Here is a 23,949-nt window from a genome sequence, read left to right on the forward strand (position 1 = left end):
AAAGTTGCTCCTTAGGTCTCTTTTATATCCTTACCCTCTCACCCTAAACCTATGCCCTCTAGTTCTGGACTTCCTGATCCCAGGGAAAAGACTTTGTCTATTTATCCTATCCATGCCCGTCACAATTTTTAAAACTTTTTTAAGGTCACTCCTCAGCCTCCGACGCTCCAGGGAAAACAGCCTCTCCCTGTAGCTCAAATCCTCCAACCCTGGCAACATCCTTGTAAATCTTTTCTGAATCCTTTCAAGTTTCACAACATCTTTCCGATAGGAAGGAGACCAGAATCGCATGCAATATTCCAAAAGTGGCCAAACCAATGTCCTGTACAGCTGCAACTTGACCTCCCAACTCCTGTACTCAATATTCTGACCAATCAAGGAAAGCATACAAAACGCCTTCTTCACTATCCTATCTACCTGCGACTCCACTTTCAAGGATCTATGAACCTGCACTCCAAGGTCTCTTTGTTCAGCAACACTCCCTAGGACCTTACCATTAAGTGTATAAGTCCTGCTAGGATTTGCTTTCCCAAAATGCAGCACATCACATTTATCTGAATTAAACTCCATCTGCCACTTCTCAGCCCATTGGCCCATCTGGTCCTGATCCTGTTGTAAATCTGAGGTAACCCTCTTCGCTGTCCACTACACCTCCAATTTTGGTGTCATCTGCAAACTTACTAACTGTACCTTTTATGTTCACATCCAAATCATTTATGTAAATGACAAAAAGTAGACACAAATGACACAACTGATCCTTGTGGCACTCCACTGGTCACAGGCCTCCAGTCTGAAAAACAACCCTCCACCACCACCCTCTGTCTTCTACCTTTGAGCCAGTTCTGTATCCAAATGGCTAGTTCTCCCTGTATTCCAAGAGATCTAACCTTGCTAACCAGTCTCCCATGGGGAACCTTGTTGAATGCCTTACTGAAGTCCGTATAGATCACATTCACCACTCTATCCTCATCAATCCTCTTTGTTACTTCTTCAAAAAACTCAATCAAGTTTATGAGACATGATTTCCCACCAAATACAAACAGACTTTATAGAGTTAAACACGTAACAACTGAGCACTACCTCTCCCACGCACAGTGAATGCAGACGCCATCTTGTGCCAGTACACAGTGTGCAGGCTGTGGGCTGGATGGGGTGTGCACACACTCCCTTACCCTTCTCTCTCCTCTCGCTCAGCTGCTTCCTCTTGTTGATCCACCAGCCGATCCCGGGCTTCCTGAAGATCCTGCTGGATCTGCTCCAGCTTTGTCTCCAGCTCCTGATTGGTCACTTTCAGCTTCTCAATCTCAGCGATTGCCTCGTTGTCTTTACTGCACAGAGAGAAAAGCAAACAGTCAGACAGACAGACAGGGAGAGAGAGTTACTGACAGAGGGAAGGGTTACTGGACACATCCATTTCAACACTATCTCATACACCAGCACCTGAATCCCAAATCCCAGAGCAGAGCCATTCCTGCTGTTCATCAGGAATTTCCTGAGATTGGGAACCTCAGGCACTCACTGACCCACAGGGAGGCTGGGTCTGAATATTCACACTGCCCGTGTGTACAGGACATGGACACATTGGTTGGGTGTGTATCCAATGCGTGGGTTGTGTCCACATCAGGGGTGTGCCTCTGAAGTCATGTCTTCTATATTGTAAATGTTTGCAGAAATTATTATTTTCTGTGTGGATTAGAGATTTTATTGCCAGTGCAGAAAATGGTGGAGTTGTTGATAGTGTGGAAGGTGATCACAGGATACATGAGGATATAGATAATGTTGGAGGATTGGGCAGAGTAATGGCAGATAGAGTTTATTCTGGATAATTGAAAGGTAATGCAACTTGGGAGGTCAAATACAAGAGAAACGTGTACATTACATGGCAGGACCATTGTGAGCACTGATTTACAGAGGGATTTTGGAGTGCAAGTGCATCGCTCCCCGATAGCGGTAACACAAATGGATAAGTTGGTAAAGAAGGCTTGCATTTATGGTCAGTGCGTTGAGTATAAATGTCGACAAGTCATGTTCGAGCTGTATAAATGTGGAGCTGGAACATGTTTGGAATATTGTGTACAGTTCTGGTTGCCACACTGTCGGAAGAATGTGGAGGCTTTCGGGAATGTGCAATATGGTTCAACCAGACTATTCCTGGGATTGGAGCGTTCCAGTTATAAGGAGAGCTTGGACACACATGGATTACTTTTGCTAGAGTGTGGGAGGCTGACCGGTGAGCTGATGTCGGTATATAGGTTGATGAGAGGCATGGATAGGGTATATATTTAGGGTCTTTTTCCCTGAGTGAAAATGTCAAATACCCAGGGTGGCACAGGATTAAGTCGAGACAGGAAAATTTAATGGAGATGTGTGATGCAAGTTTTTTACACTTGGGATGGTAGGTACCAGGAAATGACCCATAAAGTGAGATAGTAGAGACAGAGACCATTGCAATGTTTAAGAAGCATTTAGCCAGACACATGAACAAGGTGATAAAGGAGGCAGATGGAACATGAGCAGGCAGATGGCATTTGAAGAGGATAGCATCATTATATGGTACAGACATGGTGTACTGAAGTATCTGTACTGTGCTGTCCTCTCCATGTTCTCTACTTTAACATGTCTGCTCCATGTTATACCCCTGGCTCTCAGCTCTGTCTCCAAATGGGAGCACACACTCAGACCGAGCATATCAAGTGCTGATGTGCACCAAAAACAAACAGACTTTACAAACTCAAACACACAACTGAGCACGACCTCTCCCGCGCACAGTGAATGCAGACGCCATCTTGTGCCAGTACACTGTGTGCAGGCTGTGGGCTGGATGGGGTGTGCACACACTCCCTTACCCTTCTCTCTCCTCTCGCTCAGCTGCTTCCTCTTGTTGATCCACCAGCCGATCCCGAGCTTCCTGAAGATCCTGCTGGATCTGTTCCAGCTTTGTCTCCAGCTCCTGATTGGTCACTTTCAGCTTCTCAATCTCAGCGATTGCCTCGTTGTGTTTACTGCACAGAGAGAAAAGCAAAGAATCAGACAGACAGACAGGGAGAGAGAGAGTCATTGACAGAGGGAAGGGTTACTGGACACATCCATTTCAACACTATCTCTTACACCGGCATCTGAATCCTAAATCCCGGAGCAGAGCCATTCCTGCTGTTCCTCTGGAATTTCCTGAGATTGGGAACAACAGGGAGGCTGGGTCTGAATATTCCCACTGTCCCTGTGTTCAGGACATGGACATTTTTGGTTGGGTATGTATCCAATTAGTGGGTTGTATCCACAGTGAGGGTGTGTCGATGAAGTCATATCTTTTATGTTGTAAGACTCTGCAGAAGTTATGATTTTCTGTGGAATAGATTTTGTTCCCAGTGTTACAGCATGGAATTTTGTGGAGTTGTGGATAGTGAGGAAGTTGATCACAGGATACAGCAGGAAATTGACCAGTTGGAAAGTTGAAAAGAGAACTGGCAGATCAGATTTATTCCAGTTCAGTGTCAGGTGACGCATTTTGGGAGGACAAATACAAGAGTAAAGTATAGAGCACAGACTGGACCATGAGGAGTGCTGATACACAGGGGGTCCTTGGGGTGCAAGTACGTGGCTCCCTGAAAGTAGCAACCCAATTGGATAAGGTGGGAGAGAAGGCTTACCACATGCTTACTTTCATTGGTTAGGGCAGTGAGTGTAAAAGTTAGCAAGTCATGTCACAGCTGTAAGTGCCTTTCGCGGGACCACATTTGGAGTATTCTGAGCACTTCTGGTTGTCTCACTATCGGACAGATGGGGAGGCTTTGGAGAAGTTGGGAATGTCGTTTACCAGGATGTTGCCAGGATTGGAGCATATTAGCTCAAAAGGAGAGGCTTTAAAAACGTGGATTGTTTTTGGCACAAATTCGGAGGCTGAGGAGGTGACCCAACGGAGTGTATAACATTCTGATCGGCATGGGTAGGGTGGGGAGTCAGAGCCCATTCCCCAGGGGGCTAATGTCAAATACTAGTGGCTCAGATGGGAGGCAGGAGGGTGGGCTTAAAGGAAATGTGCGAGGCTAGGGGTTTTATCGACAGAGGATGGTAGGTGCCTGGGACGCACTGCCAGAGATGGGTTTAGTTTAGAATGGCATCATGGTTGGCACAGACATGATGGGCCGAAAGGACTGTACTGTGCTGTACTGTTCAATGTTCTATGCTTTAAGATGTCTGACCATGTTCCAACTCCGCCTTCCAGCTCTGCCTACAGGCAGTTTACCATAACCTGATCCCATACCCAGGTCGAACATATCAAAAACTGATGTGCATCAAAAATCAATAGACCTACAGAATCAAACACACAACTGAGCACTACCTCTCCAGTGGGGCAGGAGGTAGAGTCACACAGTTCGACAGCACAGAAACAGACCCTTCAGTACAGCGCATCCAAGCCTGTTATATGTTGGAAATGTACACCATCTCCACCACTTCCTGTGGCAGCTTCTGCCATACACATACCGCCCTCTGTGTCCAAATGTTGCGGACACCATCTTGTGCCAGTACACTGTGTGCAGGCTGTGGGCTGGATGGGGTGTGCACACACTCCCTTACCCTTCTCTCTCCTCTCGCTCAGCTGCTTCCTCTTGTTGATCCACCAGCCGATCCCGGGCTTCCTGAAGATCCTGCTGGATCTGTTCCAGCTTTGTCTCCAGCTCCTGATTGGTCACTTTCAGCTTCTCAATCTCAGCGATTGCCTCGTTGTGTTTACTGCACAGAGAGAAAAGCAAAGAATCAGACAGACAGGGAGAGAGAGAGTCATTGACAGAGGGAAGGGTTACTGGACACATCCATTTCAACACTATCTCATACACCAGCACCTGAATCCCAAATCCCAGAGCAGAGCCATTCCTGCTGTTCCTCTGGAATTTACTGAGATGACAACCATCGGCACTCACTGACCCACAGGGAGGCTGGGTCTGAATATTCACACTGCCCATGTGTACAGGACATTAGTTGGGTGTGTAACCAATGGGTGGGCTGTATCCAAAGTGAGGGGTGTGTCTGTGAAATCACGTATTTAGCATTGTAAAGATTTGCAGAAATTGTTCTTTTCTGACTAACAGGTTTTATTTCTAGACCTACAACACGAAAATCTTTGGACTTAGGGTGGATAGTGAGGACGTTGGTCACAGGGTACAGCAGGATATAGATCAGTTGGAAAGTTGGGCGCAGAAATAACAGATGGAGTTTATTCTGGACAAGTGTCAGGTGACGCATTTTGGGAGGACAAATACAAGAGTAAAGTATAGAGCACAGACTGAACCATGAGGAGTGCTGATACACAGGGGGTCCTTGGGGTGCAAGTACGTGGCTCCCTGAAAGTAGCAACCCAATTGGATAAGGTGGGAGAGAAGGCTTACCACATGCTTACTTTCATTGGTTAGGGCAGTGAGTGTAAAAGTTAGCAAGTCATGTCACAGCTGTAAGTGCCTTTCGCTGGACCACATTTGGAGTATTCTGAGCACTTCTGGTCATCTCACTATCGGACAGATGGGGAGGCTTTGGAGAAGTTGGGAATGTCGTTTACCAGGATGTTGCCAGGATTGGAGCATATTAGCTCGAAAGGAGAGGCTTTAAAAACGTGGATTGTTTTTGGCACAAATTCGGAGGCTGAGGAGGTGACCCAACGGAGTGTATAACATTCTGATCGGCATGGGTAGGGTGGGGAGTCAGAGCCCATTCCCCAGGGGGCTAATGTCAAATACTAGTGGCTCAGATGGGAGGCAGGAGGGTGGGCTTAAAGGAAATGTGCGAGGCTAGGGGTTTTATCGACAGAGGATGGTAGGTGCCTGGGACGCACTGCCAGAGATGGGTTTAGTTTAGAATGGCATCATGGTTGGCACAGACATGATGGGCCGAAAGGACTGTACTGTGCTGTACTGTTCAATGTTCTATGCTTTAAAATGTCTGACCATGTTCCAACTCCGCCTTCCAGCTCTGCCTACAGGCAGTTTACCATAACCTGATCCCATACCCAGGTCGAACATATCAAAAACTGATGTGCATCAAAAATCAATTGACCTACAGAATCAAACACACAACTGAGCACTACCTCTCCAGTGGGGCAGGAGGTAGAGTCACACAGTTGTACAGCACAGAAACAGACCCTTCAGTACAGCGCATCCAAGCCTGTTATATGTTGGAAATGTACACCATCTCCACCACTTCCTGTGGCAGCTTCTGCCATACACATACCGCCCTCTGTGTCCAAATGTTGCGGACACCATCTTGTGCCAGTACACTGTGTGCAGGCTGTGGGCTGGATGGGGTGTGCACACACTCCCTTACCCTTCTCTCTCCTCTCGCTCAGCTGCTTCCTCTTGTTGATCCACCAGCCGATCCCGGGCTTCCTGAAGATCCTGCTGGATCTGTTCCAGCTTTGTCTCCAGCTCCTGATTGGTCACTTTCAGCTTCTCAATCTCAGCGATTGCCTCGTTGTGTTTACTGCACAGAGAGAAAAGCAAAGAATCAGACAGACAGGGAGAGAGAGAGTCATTGACAGAGGGAAGGGTTACTGGACACATCCATTTCAACACTATCTCATACACCAGCACCTGAATCCCAAATCCCAGAGCAGAGCCATTCCTGCTGTTCCTCTGGAATTTACTGAGATGACAACCATCAGCACTCACTGACCCACAGGGAGGCTGGGTCTGAGTATTCACACTGCCCATGTGTACAGGACATTAGTTGGGTGTGTAACCAATGGGTGGGCTGTATCCAAAGTGAGGGGTGTGTCTGTGAAATCACGTATTTAGCATTGTAAAGATTTGCAGAAATTGTTCTTTTCTGACTAACAGGTTTTATTTCTAGACCTACAACACGAAAATCTTTGGACTTAGGGTGGATAGTGAGGACGTTGGTCACAGGGTACAGCAGGATATAGATCAGTTGGAAAGTTGGGCGCAGAAATAACAGATGGAGTTTATTCTGGACAAGTGTCAGGTGACGCATTTTGGGAGGACAAATACAAGAGTAAAGTATAGAGCACAGACTGAACCATGAGGAGTGCTGATACACAGGGGGTCCTTGGGGTGCAAGTACGTGGCTCCCTGAAAGTAGCAACCCAATTGGATAAGGTGGGAGAGAAGGCTTACCACATGCTTACTTTCATTGGTTAGGGCAGTGAGTGTAAAAGTTAGCAAGTCATGTCACAGCTGTAAGTGCCTTTCGCGGGACCACATTTGGAGTATTCTGAGCACTTCTGGTCATCTCACTATCGGACAGATGGGGAGGCTTTGGAGAAGTTGGGAATGTCGTTTACCAGGATGTTGCCAGGATTGGAGCATATTAGCTCGAAAGGAGAGGCTTTAAAAACGTGGATTGTTTTTGGCACAAATTCGGAGGCTGAGGAGGTGACCCAACGGAGTGTATAACATTCTGATCGGCATGGGTAGGGTGGGGAGTCAGAGCCCATTCCCCAGGGGGCTAATGTCAAATACTAGTGGCTCAGATGGGAGGCAGGAGGGTGGGCTTAAAGGAAATGTGCGAGGCTAGGGGTTTTATCGACAGAGGATGGTAGGTGCCTGGGACGCACTGCCAGAGATGGGTTTAGTTTAGAATGGCATCATGGTTGGCACAGACATGATGGGCCGAAAGGACTGTACTGTGCTGTACTGTTCAATGTTCTATGCTTTAAAATGTCTGACCATGTTCCAACTCCGCCTTCCAGCTCTGCCTACAGGCAGTTTACCATAACCTGATCCCATACCCAGGTCGAACATATCAAAAACTGATGTGCATCAAAAATCAATTGACCTACAGAATCAAACACACAACTGAGCACTACCTCTCCAGTGGGGCAGGAGGTAGAGTCACACAGTTGTACAGCACAGAAACAGACCCTTCAGTACAGCGCATCCAAGCCTTTTATATTGCATCATTGTTGGCACAGAAAAAATGATGGGCCGAAAGGACTGTACTGTGCTGTACTGTACTATATTCTATGCTTTAAAATGTCTGACCATGTTCCAACTCCTCCATCCAGTTCTGCCTACAGGCGGGTTTCATTTCCCTGAGCCCATACCCAGGCTGAACGTATCAAACACTGATGTGCACTAAAAATGGACAGATTTGGAAAGTCAGACACAGAACAACTGAGCACTACCTCTCCAGTGGGGCAGGAGGGAGAGTCACACAGTTCGACAGCACAGAAACAGACCCTTCAGTACAGCGCATCCAAGCCTGTTATATGTTGGAAATGTACACCATCTCCACCACTTCCTGTGGCAGCTTCTGCCATACACATACCGCCCTCTGTGTCCAAATGTTGCGGACACCATCTTGTGCTAGTACACTGTGTGCAGGCTGTGGGCTGGATGGGGTGTGCACACACTCCCTTACCCTTCTCTCTCCTCTCGCTCAGCTGCTTCCTCTTGTTGATCCACCAGCCGATCCCGGGCTTCCTGAAGATCCTGCTGGATCTGCTCCAGCTTTGTCTCCAGCTCCTGATTGGTCACTTTCAGCTTCTCAATCTCAGCGATTGCCTCGTTGTGTTTACTGCACAGAGAGAAAAGCAAAGAATCAAACAGACAGGGAGAGAGAGAGTCATTGACAGAGGGAAGGGTTACTGCAGATATTCATTGTTAGATTTTCTCACACACTGGCACCTGAATCCCAAATCCCAGAGCAGCTCTAATTCCTGCTGTTCAACAGGAATTTCCTGAGATGGGAACCACAAGTACTCACTGACCCACAGGGAGGGTGGGTCTCAATATTCCCAGTGCCCCTGTGTGCAGAACATGAAAATATTGGTTCGATGTGTATCCAATGGGTACGCTGTGTCCACAGTGAGTCAACTGCAGCAGCATTGCTGATTGACTGGTCGGGTCTGACAAGACCTGGATGCTGGACTGGGTTTGCAGCAGGTGGTGAGGGAATCTCTGGATGCATCATGCCTTGGTATAGCAGCTGCTCTGTCCAGGACCGTAAGACACTAAGAGAGTTATGAACACAGCCCGGACCATCATGGAAGCCAACCTTCCATCCATTGACTTCATTCACACTTCTCTCTGCTTTAGAAAGGCAGACCCCTCCCACTCTGGTTATACTCTCTTCTATCAAGTAGAAGATACAAAAGTTTCAACACACATACCCAACAGGGTCAAGAATAGCGTCTTACCTTCTGTCATTGGACTTCTGAATGGACTCATAAATTTAAAACCTAACGTTGATCTTGCTTTTAATGCACATTGTTTGCAGCTGTAACTTTGTATTTCTTGCTCTGTTTGACCAGCCTATGATCTTTGTATGTAATTATCTGTCTGTACTGCACACTAAACAAAACCTTTCACTGAGGTACGTGTGACAATTACAAATCAAATCAACAAGAGAGAAAAAATATACTTGACCTCCTCCTTACCAATCTGCCAGCTGCAATTGCATCTGTTCATGACAGAATCGGTAATAAGGCGGAGTCCTTAAGGAGATGAGGTCCCACCTTCACACTGAGAACACCCTCCCTCATGTTGTGTGGCACTATCACCATGCCAACTGGGCAGACTTCGAACAGATCTAGCAACTCAAGACTGGGCATCCATGAGATGGTGTGGGCATCAACAGCTTGAATTGTACTTTAACACGATCTGTAGTCCCATGGCCTGGCACATTCCCCCATTCACCCATTCCCATCAAGTCAGGGGATCAACCCAGGTGAGTGCAGGAGGGTATGCCAAGAGCAGTACCAGGCACACCTGAAGATGAGGTGTCAACCTGGTGAAGCCACCGAACAGGACGACTTGCATGTCAAACAGCACAAGCAGTAAGTGATAGACAGAGCTAAGCGATCCCACGTCCAACAGATCAGATCTGAGCTCTGCAGTCTGGCCACGTCCGGTCGTGAATGATGGTGGACCGTTAAACAGCTCACTGGAAGAGGAGGTTCCATAATGACCCCATCCTCAATGGAGGAACCTGCCACATCAGCCCGAAAGATAAGGCTGAAACATTTGCAGCAACCTTCAGCCAGGAATCTCAAGTGGATGATTCACCCCGGCCTCCTCCAGTTGTCCCCAGCATTACGGATACCCATCTTCAGCCAATTCGACTCATTCCACATGCTACCAAGAAACCATTGGAGACATTGGATATTGCAAAGGCTATGAGCCCTGAAAACACTCCGGCAATAATACTGAAGTCTTGTGCTCCAGAACTCACCGGTCCCAGAGCCAAACTGTTCCAGTCCAGTCACAACACCAGCATCTACCTGACAGTGTGGAAAATGGCACATGTCAGTCCTGTACATAAAAACAGGACAGATCCAACCAGCCAATTACTGCCCCATCAGTCTCCTCTCGGTCCTCAGTGAAGTGATGGAAGGTGTCAGTAACTGTGCTGTCAAGCAGCACCTGCTCAGCAATAACCTGCTCAGTGACGCCCAGTTTGGGTTCCCCCAGGGTCACTCAGCTCCTGACCTCAATACAGCCTTGGGTCAAACATGGACAAAATGGCTGAATTCCTGAGGGGAGGGGAAAGTGATAGCCCTTGTCACCACGACTTCATTTGACCAAGTGTGGAAACAAGACCCCTGGAAAAACTGGAATCAATGGGTGTCAAGAGGCAAATGCTCTGTTGGTTGGAGTCATACCTGGCACAAAGGAAGATGGTTGTGGTTGTTGGAGGTCGGTCATCGCAGCTCCAGGACATCTCTGCAGGAGTCCCTCAGGGTAGTGTCCTAGGCCCAACCATCTTCAGCTGCTTCACCAACGACCTCCCTCCATCATTAAGGTCAGAAGTGGGGATGTTTGCCAATGATTGTACAATGTTCAGCACCAGTCATGACTCCTCAGATACTGAAGCAGGCCATGTTCTAAGACATAAGACCTGGACAATATCCAGGCTTGGGCTGACACGTGGCAAATTACATTCGCATCACTCAAATCCACATTGTTTGGAGAAAATGTGGACCAGTGTCCAGATGGAACAATCCCTGTGGAAGACTGACAAAGGAGGGGAGGGGAATAAGTTTCTGGTGGGACTTTTTGGATGTGGATGCCGCTGGGATTGTAGGTGAGGACGAGGGGGGCCTTATTGCTATTGCAGGAGGGGAGAGAGGGGCTGAGGGTGGAAATGCAGGAGACGGGTTGGAAATATTTGAGGGCCCTGTCAAACATGGTGTTATGGAATCCTCAGCTGAGGAAGAAGGTGGACATTTCTGTGGCTCTCCTGCAAAAGGGTAAGATTGTCAGAACAGATGAAGTGGAGCAAGATATACTGGGAGAATGGAATGGACACCCTAGTCCACTCCTCGTCCACTCCCAACACCTCCCCAGACCACACGCCCCCGTGGCACTTTCCCCTGTAAATACCCAGCAGTGCTCCAGTGAAGCTCAGCGCAAACTGGAAGAACAGCACCTCATTTTTCCGCTTGGGAACCCTGCAGCCTTCAGGACTCAACATCCATTGAATGATCTGAGAGCCTGAAGACCTCCTTTCATGTGTAGTTTCCACTCCCACACCCCAGCTCTTGTCTTGACATGCACTGCTTTCAGTACAGCCAACCTATTGTCACCCACTCATAACCTACATTATCAGCTTTCCCCCCTCACTGCATTCCATTATCTATTCCTTTATCTGTTACAATACTATCCTCATGCTCTGGGCTCCATCCTCTCACTCCTTCCCCCCTCCAAGCCCTCCCTCAGTCCTGCCTGCAGCAAATATACCACCTTTTCCCAGCTATAACGAGTTCTGAAGAAAAATCACTAGACTTGAAACAGTAACTCTGTTTCTCTCTCTGCAGATGCTGCCAAACCTGCTAAGTATCTTCAGCAGTTCCTGTTTCAGCACCTTTAACACTTTATGCTCAGATACCCCCATGTCTCTCTGCTCCCATTCACCTTTTTAACCGTACCACCTTTTAGAGTCATAGAGACGTACAGCACAGAAACAGGCCCTTCGGTCCAACTCGTCTATGCTGACCAGATACCCTAATCTCATCCCATTTGCCAGCATCCGGCCCCTATCCATCCAAACCCTTCCTATTCATATACCCATCCAGATGCCTTTTAAATGTTGCAATTGTACCAGCCTCCACCACTTCCTCTGGCAGCTCATTCCATACACATACCACCCTCTGAGTGGAAAAGTTGCTCCTTAGGTCCCTTTTATATCTTTCCCCTCTCACCCTAAACCTGGAGTCCCCGACCCCAGGGAAAAGACTTTGTCTATTTACCCTATCTATGCCCCTCACAATTTTGTAAACCTCTATAAGGTCACCCCTCAGCCTCTGACGCTCCAGGGAAAACAGCCCCAGCCTGTTCAGCCTCTCCCTGTAGCTCAGATCCTCCAACCCTGGCAACATCCTTGTAAATCTTTTCTGAACCCTTTCAAGTTTCACAACATCCTGCTGAAAGGAGGGAGACCAGAATTACACACGATATTCCAACAGTGGCCTAACCGATATCCTGTACAGCCACAACATGAACTCCCAAACTGCTTCCTCTGGCAGCTCATTCCTTACATGCGCCACCCTGTTGAAAATGTTGCCCCAAAGGTCCTTTTTAAATCTTCCCCCTTTCACTTTAAACCTATGCCCTCTAATTTTGGACACCCCTACGCTGGGAAAAAGACTTTGACTATTCACCCTATCCATGCCCCTCATGATTTTATAAATCTCTGTAAGGCCCCCCCTCAGCCTCCGATGCTCCAGGGAAAATTGCTGTTGTTCAGCTACAGGTCTTCCCACCAACTTTTAGATTAGATTACTTACAGTGTGCCCAACCAGTCCACACCCACCCGCCGAAGTGCATACCCCTACATTTACCCCTTCACCTAACACTGTGGCCAATTCACCTGACCTGCACATCTTTGGAGTGTGGGAGGAAACCGGAGCACCCGGAGGAAACCCACGCAGACACGGGGAGAACGTGCAAACTCCACACAGTCAGTCGCCTGAGGCGGGAATTGAACCCGGGTCTCTGGCGCTGTGAGGCAGCAGTGCTAACCACTGTGCCACCATGCCCACCATGCCATTCCAGTCTATCTGCTCAGTTCTTATTCCACTGAAGTCAGCTCTTTCCCGGTTAAATATGCTTATTCTTATTCTGAATTGTTCATTGTTCTTTTCCACCACCATCCTAAACTGTGTGATACAATCTCAGTGTCCCCCAGTAATCTCCCAATGATAAGTGTCCTACTGGCCCTACATCTTTCCCAATGAAACCAGCTCGAGCTGTGCTTCCTCTCCTGTTGGACTGGACACCTACTGCTATCGGAAACACCCCTGAGCAGACTCCAAAAACTGCTGCCCCCTTTGCCCTTTACATTACTACATTTGGCGTTCTCCATTATAATTATTCTATAAGTCTAAAACCTCTCAGTGTTTCCATGTAGATTTGTTCCTTCCCATCATTTGGTGGTCTCTCAACAACAAGGAGTCATGTAATTGTACTCTTTTCTTGGTTCCTTAGCTTAATCTAAATCAATCCTTACCTTGAACCCTCCAAGACATAGTTTTTCTCTGGCACTGCAGGATTTTCTTTAACACTTGTGTTCTTTTCCTTCATCTCCTATCCTTCCTAAACACCTTGTAGCCAGGAATATTAAACACCTAATCTTCTTCTTCCTTGGGCAGATGTCTGTTATTGCCATGACAGATTTGCACATGGTCAGTAGTGTGAGTGACTCCCCAGTCTAAGGTACCACACTCCATGTAGATACACACATGTACGGTAACCCTGGGTTAGACTGTTCCACCCTTTCCCTCAGGTCGACTTTTTTTTAGATTAGATTCCCTACAGTGTGAAACAGGCCCTTTGGCAAAAGCTAGTCCACACCGACCCTCCAAAGCTAACCCACCCAGACCCATTCCCCTACACCTAACACCTGACAATTAGCAGGCCAATTCACCTAATCTGCATATCTTTGGACTGTGGGAGGAAACCGAAGCACCCGGAGGAAACCCACGCAGACACGGGGAGAATGTGCAAACTCCACACAGTCAGTCGCCTGAGGCGGGAATTGAACCCGGGTCTCTGGCGCTGTGAGGCAGCAGTGCTAACCACTGTGCCACCGTGCTGTCCATAATGTGACTTCAATGTGTCGCTTATAATTCTCTATTCTGATGCTAACTAGGCCCTGTGCAAGGCATGCACTCAGAGTGTGGTACATGTTCACACTGCGCACTTTGTCCACACTGGTCGTGCAAAAGATGTGCAGGGTGCCTCCAGGCTCTCTTACCCTTCCGTCTCCTCTCGGCGAAATGACTCTTCCTGTTGATCCACCGGCTGCTCCCGGGATTCCTGAAGACCTTGTTGGATCTGCTCCAGCTTTGTCTCCAGCTCCTGATTGGTCACTTTGAGCATCTCAATCTCAGTGATGGCCTCCTTCTGTTGACTGCGCAGAGAGACAAGCTCCGCCTGTAACTGCGAGACAGGAACACACAAAGGGTGCACAGTCACTCACCAGTTATGAAGCAATCTCAATAGAAAATGGATTGTCAGCTGTTTCCCTCATTCTATATATAAATATATAGACTGTCTCACTCTATCGTTCACTCTGTTTCCTGATCTCCATTTCAAACTGTCCAAGTCTCTCTGTCTTACTTCAACTCCTTTAGTCTCTCTCTCTCTCTCTCTCTCTCTCCCTCTCTCTCTCTCTCTCTCTCTCTCTCCCTCTCTCTCTCTGTGAGCTGAATTAGATGGGGATTGGCTCACAATGTGGTCTCGATTTGAGGTTGGAGTCTCAGAATGTCCGGTAGTGCCAGGGCACTCCCAATATTCCTGGGAATCAGTCAATTAATCTTCTAGGACCCCTGTCCAACCACATAGGGAGCACATGGGGAATTGGAAAGCCCATTGGAAGTTACGTTCTGTAACATTGTCGAGTTGAGGCACAATGGACACAGGTAGGAAGACAGCTCCAAATACAGGTCCTCTTGGCAGGATTTAGAAAAATTGAAACCCACGGAATGCCACAGTGGTACAGCCATTGTTGCGATGGGAATATCCTTCCTTGGAATGATTGCTACTGCTCTTTGGGGACATCGTATCCAAGTGTCCAGAGCTGGGTGGAGTGAAAAGAGGCTTTGATAGGTCCCGCTGAAAATGTGTTGCTGGAAAAGCGCAGCAGGTCAGGCAGCATCCAAGGAACAGGAGAATCGACGTTTCGGGCATCAGCCCTTCTTCAGGAATGAGGAAAGTGTGTCCAGCAGGTTAAGATAAAAGGTAGGGAGGAGGGACTTGGGGAGGGGCGTTGGAAATGCGATAGATGGAAGGAGGTCAAGGTGAGGGTGATAGGCCGGAGTGGGGGTGGGGGCGGAGAGGTCAGGAAGGAGATTGCAGGTTAGGAAGACGGTGCTGAGTTCGAGGGATTTGACTGAGACAAGGTGGGGGGAGGGGAAATGAGGAAACTGGAGAAATCTGAGTTCATCCGTGTGGTTGGAGGGTTCCTAGGTGGAAGATGAGGCGCTCTTCCTCCAACCGTCGTGTTGCTATGGTCTGGCGGTGGAGGAGTCCAAGGACCTGCATGTCCTTGGTGGAGTAGGAGGGGGAGTTGAAGTGTTGAGCCACGGGGTACAGGCTGCCTACTTGCAGAACGTTTCAGAGAACACCTCTGGGACACCCGGACCAACCAACCCAACCACCCCATGGCTCTGATCTCCAGCATCTACAGTCCTCACTTTCTCCTCTTTGATAGGTCCCGGACCACACCTGAGAGGCCTCCTCATAATTATTAGATCAAAAGATTAACACTAAGTTACAATAGAAATGGTTGATTAAATGACAAAGTGGCTTGATTTTTAAATAGTGTCTTACAACTCAAAAGTCAGAGTTTTTAGGAATGTTTTTTTCAGAACTTGATGGCTGAAGGCAAAGTCAGCAGAGGAAGAGGGGGGTCATTTTTGGAAATGCTCGAGAGGCCAGAGTCAGGCAGGCAGTTGCTTGCTGAGGCCTCTCTCCAATGAATGGACAACTGAGGGCCATGGGTGGGTTTAAAAAGAGAAAGCAGATCATTACCTCTTTTGTAGGATGTGTCTCTCCTTCACTCCATAAAGGCTCTGCTCTTTCTTCGAAGACTGTATCTCCATCTTCAACGGTGCTCATGTCAACTTCCTGTCTGGTGAGCCTTAACCTTTGTATCCCAGCATCCTCCTGGACCTGGAGCGGCAGCGGTTCTTCTTCAATTGAAATGATGCGGGCCACATGGCCTGGACTTCTCAAGTTCTTCTGAGGCCTGTTGAGTGGTTGCAAGGTGAAAAACAATGGAGCACTGCATTAATCTGAAGGTAGCCGCCAGAATTTCATGCTCTCTCTGAGAAAACAAGTTCCGTAAACGTAGTTTTTATGTTCTTGAGTGTTTGACGATTTAAGAATGATCTGACTGGGGTATTGTATTGTGAAGCTGAAGGCATGTACTATATCTTTAAGAGAGAGTGAAAGTTGTTTTGCACTGAGAGCTTGCAGGCGCCCATCATGTGACTGACTCACAATCTCAGAGTGCACTGGAAACTTGAAAAATTAACATTTGGCTTTGAAACAAATACCTGACTTTTGGTTACTATGTTTCACAACAGTTTGAATTTAACCACTCAGTTGAAATTATACCCCAGGATACTAAAACCCAATCGAATTGGATTTTTACTGTTTTGACAACATCAAACCAATGAGACGCTCTGATGTTTGAGGTATAAAGAAGCTGGCGTTTTGAGAGTTAGCCCCAGAGAGTGACAACTACCGTCATCAGAGCATCTGCTAGCAAAACACTCTCTATCAAAGGTACCTTTTCAAATGAAATATCTTTGCTGCAAAAATCCGAAGAGGATCCAGGGAGATCTACAGCCAGAGGATGACTGACACCAGAAACAACAGCTACTTTGGGTTTTGAAAATTAAGTTGATGTAATTTTAGCAGGGGCATTTATGGGAACAGTGTATTGTTATAGAGTTGGAGGCAGATAGCAAGCAATTAGGAGAAAGGAGGCCTAGAGTTGTAAATAGTTGTTGTTTAATGTTCACTTTTAGTGCTAAAGAAGAAATGGATAGCTTTTCCTTAAATAGTGGAATTTGGGAGTACTCTGTCACTCATATTTTAAAAGGTTATGAGGCGAGGTGAGCTTTTCTGGATGTTTGGTTTAATTAACAGAGTGGTTCACTGCTGTGTTGTAGCGATCGATAAATGTTGAGAGGGAAAACGATACAAAGCTTTATGAGGTGAAACATAAACCTAACACAATGGCTACAAGAGTCAATAGTTAGGAAACCTGTGGCGAGTAACTCCCCTCCTGACTCCCCAAAGCCTGCCCACCATCTACAAGGCACAAGTCAGGAGTGTGATGGGATACTCCCCACTTACCCTGGGTGGGGGCAGCTCCAACAACACTCGAAAAGTTTGACACCCTCCAGGACAAAGCAGCCCCCACTTGATTGACACCACATCCACAAACATCCCCTCCCTCTACCACCAACCCTCAGTAACAGCAGTGTGTAAAATCCACAAGATGCACTGCAGAAATTCACTGAAGATCCTCAGGCAAAACCTTCCAAATCCACAACTATCTCCATTTAGAAGGACAAGGGCAGCAGATACATGGGAACACCACCCCCTGCAAACATCCCTCCACGCCACTCACCATCCTGACTTGGAAATATGTCACCGTTCCTTCAGTGTCTCTGGCTCAAAATCCAGGAATTGCCTCCCTCAGAACATTGTGGGTCATCCTCCAGCAGGTGGACTGTAGCGGTTCAAGATGGCAGCTCACCACCGCCTTCTCAAGGGTAACTAGGGACGGGCAATAAATGCTGGGCCCAGCCAGTGGCACACACATCGCATGAATGGATAAAAAGGAGCCAGTGAAACCAGGAAACACTTGCTCACATAAAGAGTAGTGAAAATCTAGCAATCTCACGCCCTGAAACATGCTGCAAAAATTTGGGAAGAATTGGAGTCTGCATGACTGAGGTACTTGTTTCTTTGGGTATTTCAGAATTTGGATCAATGACAGGCAAACGCCAATAGGTGCGACTCAGAATGATCAAGTTGGATAGCAGAGAGGTTTGAGGGGCCGAATGACCTCTTTTTGATCCCCAATGAATTTAAAGCAGAACATAACAGCAGTTGGCTTCCATGTATTGCAATTGCCATGTTTGGTTGTGAATGGGATAGGGCGGTTGGTGGTGGGACTGAAAGGTTTCAGAAGGCAGAGATCAGTCACTTACCACTCGGTCGTTGTAAACCTCTGACTGGTGTCAGATCCCCACCTCTGCATGGTCTCTTTCTGAAACGGAAAACTAATGATGATAAGAAATAAGCCAATGACCATTCACTCTCTGAAGGACACAGTGCTTCGGGGAGTTGATCTAGTCCACAAGGCTCTCGTCTTATTCAGGCTCAAGAAGACGGAAGTCAAGTTCTCCACAAACAATACAATTTAAATTGGAAGTTAATAGAAAAAGTGGAAAAGCCTGATCCTTAAAGTTCATGACTCCGCACCGAGGTAACTCCAGCGTCAGCTCAAAACCCAGAGGAATAGCTCCTCCAGCTGGAAACACATGGCAAACATCCAGGAGGTCACATGTTGTATGGGATGTGCCTTCAACAAGACAGGAATGGCCTGCCTCTATCTGCTAGACTCATCTAAATCTAACAGAAGTAAGGTAAAGACAGAAAGAAGAGCATAATTCAGCCACCCAATTCTATTTGTTGATGCCTGTCTCAGATTTCTCCCCAAATCCCATCTCATTAGTGGCCTAAATCCCCAAGTAAAGCCTAGGCTTATAATTCCTGAACTGTATCAGAGGACTAATCCTCTCAAGAGCATTGATTATTCTCAAATGTTATTTCATGTGGTCATCAAGTCATACAGCACGGAAACAAACCCTTCGGCCCAACTTGTCCATGCCGACCAGTTTTCTTAAGCTGAACTAGCCCCATTACCTGCATTTGGCCCATGTCACTCCAAACATTTTCTATTCATGTATCTGACCAAATGTCTTTTAAATGTTGTAATTGTACCAGCCTCCACCACTTCTTCTGGCAGCTCATTCCAAACACACACCGCTCTCTGTGTGAAAAGTTGCCCCTCGGGTCTCTTTTATATCTTTCCCCTCTCACCCTAAACCTATGCCCTCTAGTTTTGGACTGCCCGGCCCCAGGGAAAAGACCTTGGCTCTTCACCTAATCCATGACCCTCATGATTTCGTAAACCTCTATGAGGTCGCCCCCTCAGTCTCTGAATGTCCAGGGAAAATAGCCCCAGCCTCAGTTCAGCATCTCCCTATAACTCAAACCTTCCAGTCCCAGCAAAATTCTTGGAAATCATTTCTGAAACCTGTCTAATTTAACAACATCCTTCCTCTATATCGAAAGCCATCTCACTAGCTTCTTAACTCAGCTAAAGATCCTTCACTCCCCTTTCTAAAGGGAGAGACTATTGTCCCCCAAACCCACCCCGAGAGCTTCAAGTCTTCCTGTGAAGACTCTCCTCGGTAATGCTCCCCTCAATCACTTGAGACAATCCTCTTGAAGCATCACTCAGCCATTAAGATCCTTCTTTCTCAGATGTTCTGCATCTATGGTGTTCTACTCACTCTTTTATTACTGGGACATATTTAAGCTGAACAGCAGGTTGCATTTCTCCTTAAGCTGGCAGAATGTTAGATCTTGTATGTAAAAATCACCCTTTAAATTGAAATCTGTGTGTTTATATTAACGTTACATTTTCAGGGAAACAGTTTTGAATAAAATGTCACCAACAGGTGATTGTATCTGAAGCCAAATTCAAACAATGCAAATGACCAGTTGAGAATGATGTCTCCATCATACTCACTGGTTCCTGTACATGGGAGAAGGAGGACACCATTTCGTCCACACGCTCATTCTGTCATCCAATCAGATCATGACTGATCTGTGACCTAAGTCCACTTGCCCACCTTTGTCCCATATCCCTTGTATTTCAATCAATCTCTCCATGACAGATTTAAAATTAAACCAATAATCTTGAATCAATTGTCGCTTGCAAAAGAAAGTGCCAAATGTTTCCCAGGTTTTGTATCTATAAGTGTTTCCGAACTTCACTCCTGAAAGACCTGGTGCTAACATTCTGAATGTGTCTCCTAATCCCAGGCTCAAATGGTTTCTCTTTATGGACCCTGTTAGATCCTTCGCATAAATTGCAAACCTCCCTCCAATCACCGTTTAACTTTCTAAATTCCAGGGAATATAACCTCAGTTTGTGTAATCTCTCCTTGAAGTTTAACCCTTGGACTTCAGATATCAGTCAGGTAAATGTTTGCTATCCACCCTCCTCGTCTAGTGGATGCTTCCTAAAGTGTGATGCCCAGAACTGAACTCAGTATTCCAGATTAGATACATCCGGGGCTTTGCATAATTGGAACAGTGCATCTCGTAAACTAGTATACATGCGAGTAAATGTTAAAGCCAGACTTTGCAATTATTTTGAATAGCTTTCCTTGATATTTGACCCCGTTATCTACTTGATCTTCCACAGTCTGTAGCTTCTTAACCATTTTTGAAAGAACCCTGGAAAATCCTTTTCTGATCCAAATTGTTTGACAACAGGTTTGCCTACTCACAAACCTACAAATAGGTTTTACACACAGAAACCCTCTCATTTATAGATGGTTTTCTATCCCATCACCAAGTCATGAGTGATCATAGTTAATAATGGAGGTCCAAGTAAAATCCTCATCACATTTCACTGCATTGTTTACTGCCCATACTCTCGGTATGAAGGACCAATGATAATGTTCTAACCAGGTCACTAGTGGCTCTCCAGTTTATAAGCTTCACCTTTCGATATCATTCACCTTCTGGAAAATTGACCAAGTGCTTTGGGAGTCCATAGAAATGTTCAATGATTTTCACGCAGTCTATTTCCATAATTAGCCACAGAGTGCCCATTCCTCATTACCTGTGGATCGACTTCAGTGACGTACAGTCCTTCATTGCTGGGAGGTTGCTCCAGCTCTCTGGAATAAATGCATGATTGTTATTGTTAGATATGCTCACTCACTGGCAATCACACATGCCAGACCAAATCCCGTTGTCCTATTGTTTAGCAGGAATCTGCTGGGTTAGTAACTGCAGTGGCTCACTGAACAGAGTAGTGAGGCTACGCTGCATGTTCACACTGTCCCTGTGTACACAATGTGGACACGGCACATTGGGGGTATACAGACTCTCTTACCCTTCTGTCTCCACTCGGTGAGCTGCTTCCTTCTGTTGATCCAATAGCTGAACCTGGGCTTCCTGAAGATCCTGTTGGACCTGTTCCAACCTCGTCTCCAGCTCCTGATTGGTCACTTTGAGCATCTCAATTTCAGTGACGGCCTCATTCTCCTTACTGCGCAGGGAGGCAAGTTCTGCCTGTAACTGGGAGACGGGATGGATGGGATAATCAGCTTAGGGATGACTACACATGTCCTTCAATGTAGAGATGGTACAATGGCTTCAGATGAGTGAATCCCATCATTCCCATTGTTTCAGAAATTGGCCGGGATCTGTCATTCCCTCTCCTAATAATAGAAGATTGCTGCTATCTGCCAAATATTACAGTTAACACTATAAATTACCTTCTGTTTCACCTTGGTATACCTGAAACTGTTACTTTAGTTTCCCTTTATCTAAATTGTCTCTTTTCTATGTCTTCTAAGAACCTAGAAACAGGAGCAGGAGATGTGGTTCCTAAGGTGTGGCCACAAAAAGACATGACCCTCTCTCACTAGTATCCTTACATACAGATACGGAAGGACATCACTTTGACTGGGACAATACATCCATCCTAGCACAAGCCAAACAGAGACACACACGAGAATTCCTAGAACTGGAACTGTTCCAACTGGAACTCTATCAACAAATACATTGACTTGGATCCCATTTACCAACTTCTGAGAAAAAGAACAGGAAATGACATCATCACAGGAAATGATATCACCCACCCAAGGAAACTCAAGCACATAAATAGAAAATGGGCCGTACCACCAGTGCTTCATCCAGAGGCTCACTGAAGACGTTACTTAGTAGGGTGATGAAACATCTGAAAATGAACCTTCCAGCTCAGTGAACAAACCCACATGCAGAACCTCAATCTGAGCTACACACCTTCTCAAAACTCGATAATCTGTACAACCCATACATGAACATAATCAATGGCTCAACCTCCATTCCTCCTTGGGGACAAGAATTCCAAACATTATTGACCTTCAGAGATAATATTTAACCCTTTCACTGTCTTAAATTGGAGACCTGTTAATAAACAGTCTCTCAGTTCGAAATTATCCCCATCCACTTGGCATCTACCTTGTCAAGCCCCATCATCATCTGTACAATCGAATACAATGCCTTCTCATTTTTCTAATCACTCATGGGTAGGGAAAAATAAACATCGATACAATCTTTCCTCATAAAACATCCGTTCCGGGCCAGGAATCAGCCTTTTGAACTTTCTTTGACCTGCTTCTAATGCAAGTATAACCCTCTTAAAGAAGCAAACCAAAGCTGTCCTCCGTACTCCAGCATTGATGCCCTAGAGATTGTAACAAGACTTCACCATTTTTATTCTTCATCTCTCTTGAACTGAAGGCCCCCATCCTATTTGCCTGAATTAGTTGCTGGACCAGCAGGTTAGATTATTGTGATTGGTGTTAAAGGACACCCAGGTCTCTCTGTACCACACTATGTTACAGTCACCTTCCACTTAAGTAATTTTCTGCTCCTCTATTCTTCTTGCAAAGAGTTGCATCTTCCTGCCACTTTTATTTTCATCCACTTGCCTAATCCATCAATGTCCCTTTGCAGATTTTCTTACATCCTCCTCATATCTTACACTTCCCCCTATCTTTAGCTCATCAGCTGTGATACAATCAGCCCCTTCACCCAACTCATTAATGTAAATCAGAAATAGTTGAGTTCCCAGCACAGATCCACATGGTACTCCTTTGGTTACAGCTTGCCAACCTGATAAAGATCCATTTATGCCAACCCCTTTGCTGTTATTGAACCAACCTCAGTGCACCCTGAGATATTGCCCCAAACACCATGACCTTGTGCAGTAACATTTCGTGTATTACCTTTGGTCTTTAACCAGTGGCTCGACCACAGCAGATATCTCTGATCTTACATGAGTACAACAGGAAGCTGGCTATAACCCTGTTCATCTGGATTTTTCAGCTATCATAAACAATTCCTACCCATCTGTACAAACCAAGGTGCAGTAATGCACAATGTCCTTGTCAGCAGGAAAGAAGAGAGAGATGCTTTGTGCAATCCCCCTGAGCTTAGGGATACGCAGAGAAGGCAGGAACATGGGGTTGAGGCCACAGACTGTTCCTGAATAGCTGCAGTTTCAATAGAATCCAAGAAGCTCAAACCCCTCAAGCACAGAGCAGCATTTTATCTCTCAACCTATCCACCAGTCATAGCAGAGTGGACCAGCTACAAGATGCCCTGCAGAAATTCACCAAAGATCCTCAGACAGCCCATTCCAAACCTACAACCACCTTCCTCTAGATGAACAAGGGCAGACAAGGGAACACCACCCCCTGCAAATTCCCCTCCAAGGCATCGTGATTTGGAAATATACCCTTCACTGTCACTTGATCAAAACTTGGAATCCCCTTCCTAAGGGCATTGTGTGTCTGCACATGGACTTGCAGTGATCAGTCATGATCTTAATGAATGGGGAAGCAGACAAGAGGGGCCAAATGACCTATTTCTAATTTATTGTATTTACCTGCTTGGTCTGATCCAGCAAAGCTGCTGTTTCCCCTTCAGCCGCCCATGAGTCTTTCTGGATGTAGGTTTGCTCACTGAGCTGGAAGGTTCGTTTTCAGACATTTCATCACCATACTAGGTAACATCTTCAGTGAGCCTCCAGATGAAGTGTAGCCTACTTTCTATTTACATGTTGGGGTTTCCTTGGGTTTCCACTGATGATGTTAATGAGGATGGTGACGAAACGTCTGAAAAT

At 46.4% G+C, this 23,949-nt stretch overlaps 1 protein-coding gene across 1 annotated transcript in view; it reads right to left on the bottom strand.

The window, feature by feature from the left end:
- LOC140467071 (uncharacterized) overlaps positions 1-23,949 on the bottom strand; it is a 157,434-nt gene that overhangs the window by 123,047 nt on the left and 10,438 nt on the right. The window contains exons 5-14 of the mRNA XM_072563131.1: positions 21,169-21,353; positions 20,893-20,950; positions 18,179-18,237; positions 15,981-16,197; positions 14,203-14,387; positions 8,368-8,523; positions 6,313-6,468; positions 4,576-4,731; positions 2,847-3,002; positions 1,173-1,328 (exon numbers count right to left, since the gene is read on the bottom strand). Coding sequence (XP_072419232.1) covers positions 1,173-1,328; positions 2,847-3,002; positions 4,576-4,731; positions 6,313-6,468; positions 8,368-8,523; positions 14,203-14,387; positions 15,981-16,197; positions 18,179-18,237; positions 20,893-20,950; positions 21,169-21,353 — 1,484 coding nt within the window. The remainder of the gene's footprint in view (positions 1-1,172; positions 1,329-2,846; positions 3,003-4,575; positions 4,732-6,312; positions 6,469-8,367; positions 8,524-14,202; positions 14,388-15,980; positions 16,198-18,178; positions 18,238-20,892; positions 20,951-21,168; positions 21,354-23,949) is intronic.

Source organism: Chiloscyllium punctatum, chromosome 45, assembly GCF_047496795.1.
Source record: "Chiloscyllium punctatum isolate Juve2018m chromosome 45, sChiPun1.3, whole genome shotgun sequence".
Taxonomy (NCBI): domain Eukaryota; kingdom Metazoa; phylum Chordata; class Chondrichthyes; order Orectolobiformes; family Hemiscylliidae; genus Chiloscyllium; species Chiloscyllium punctatum.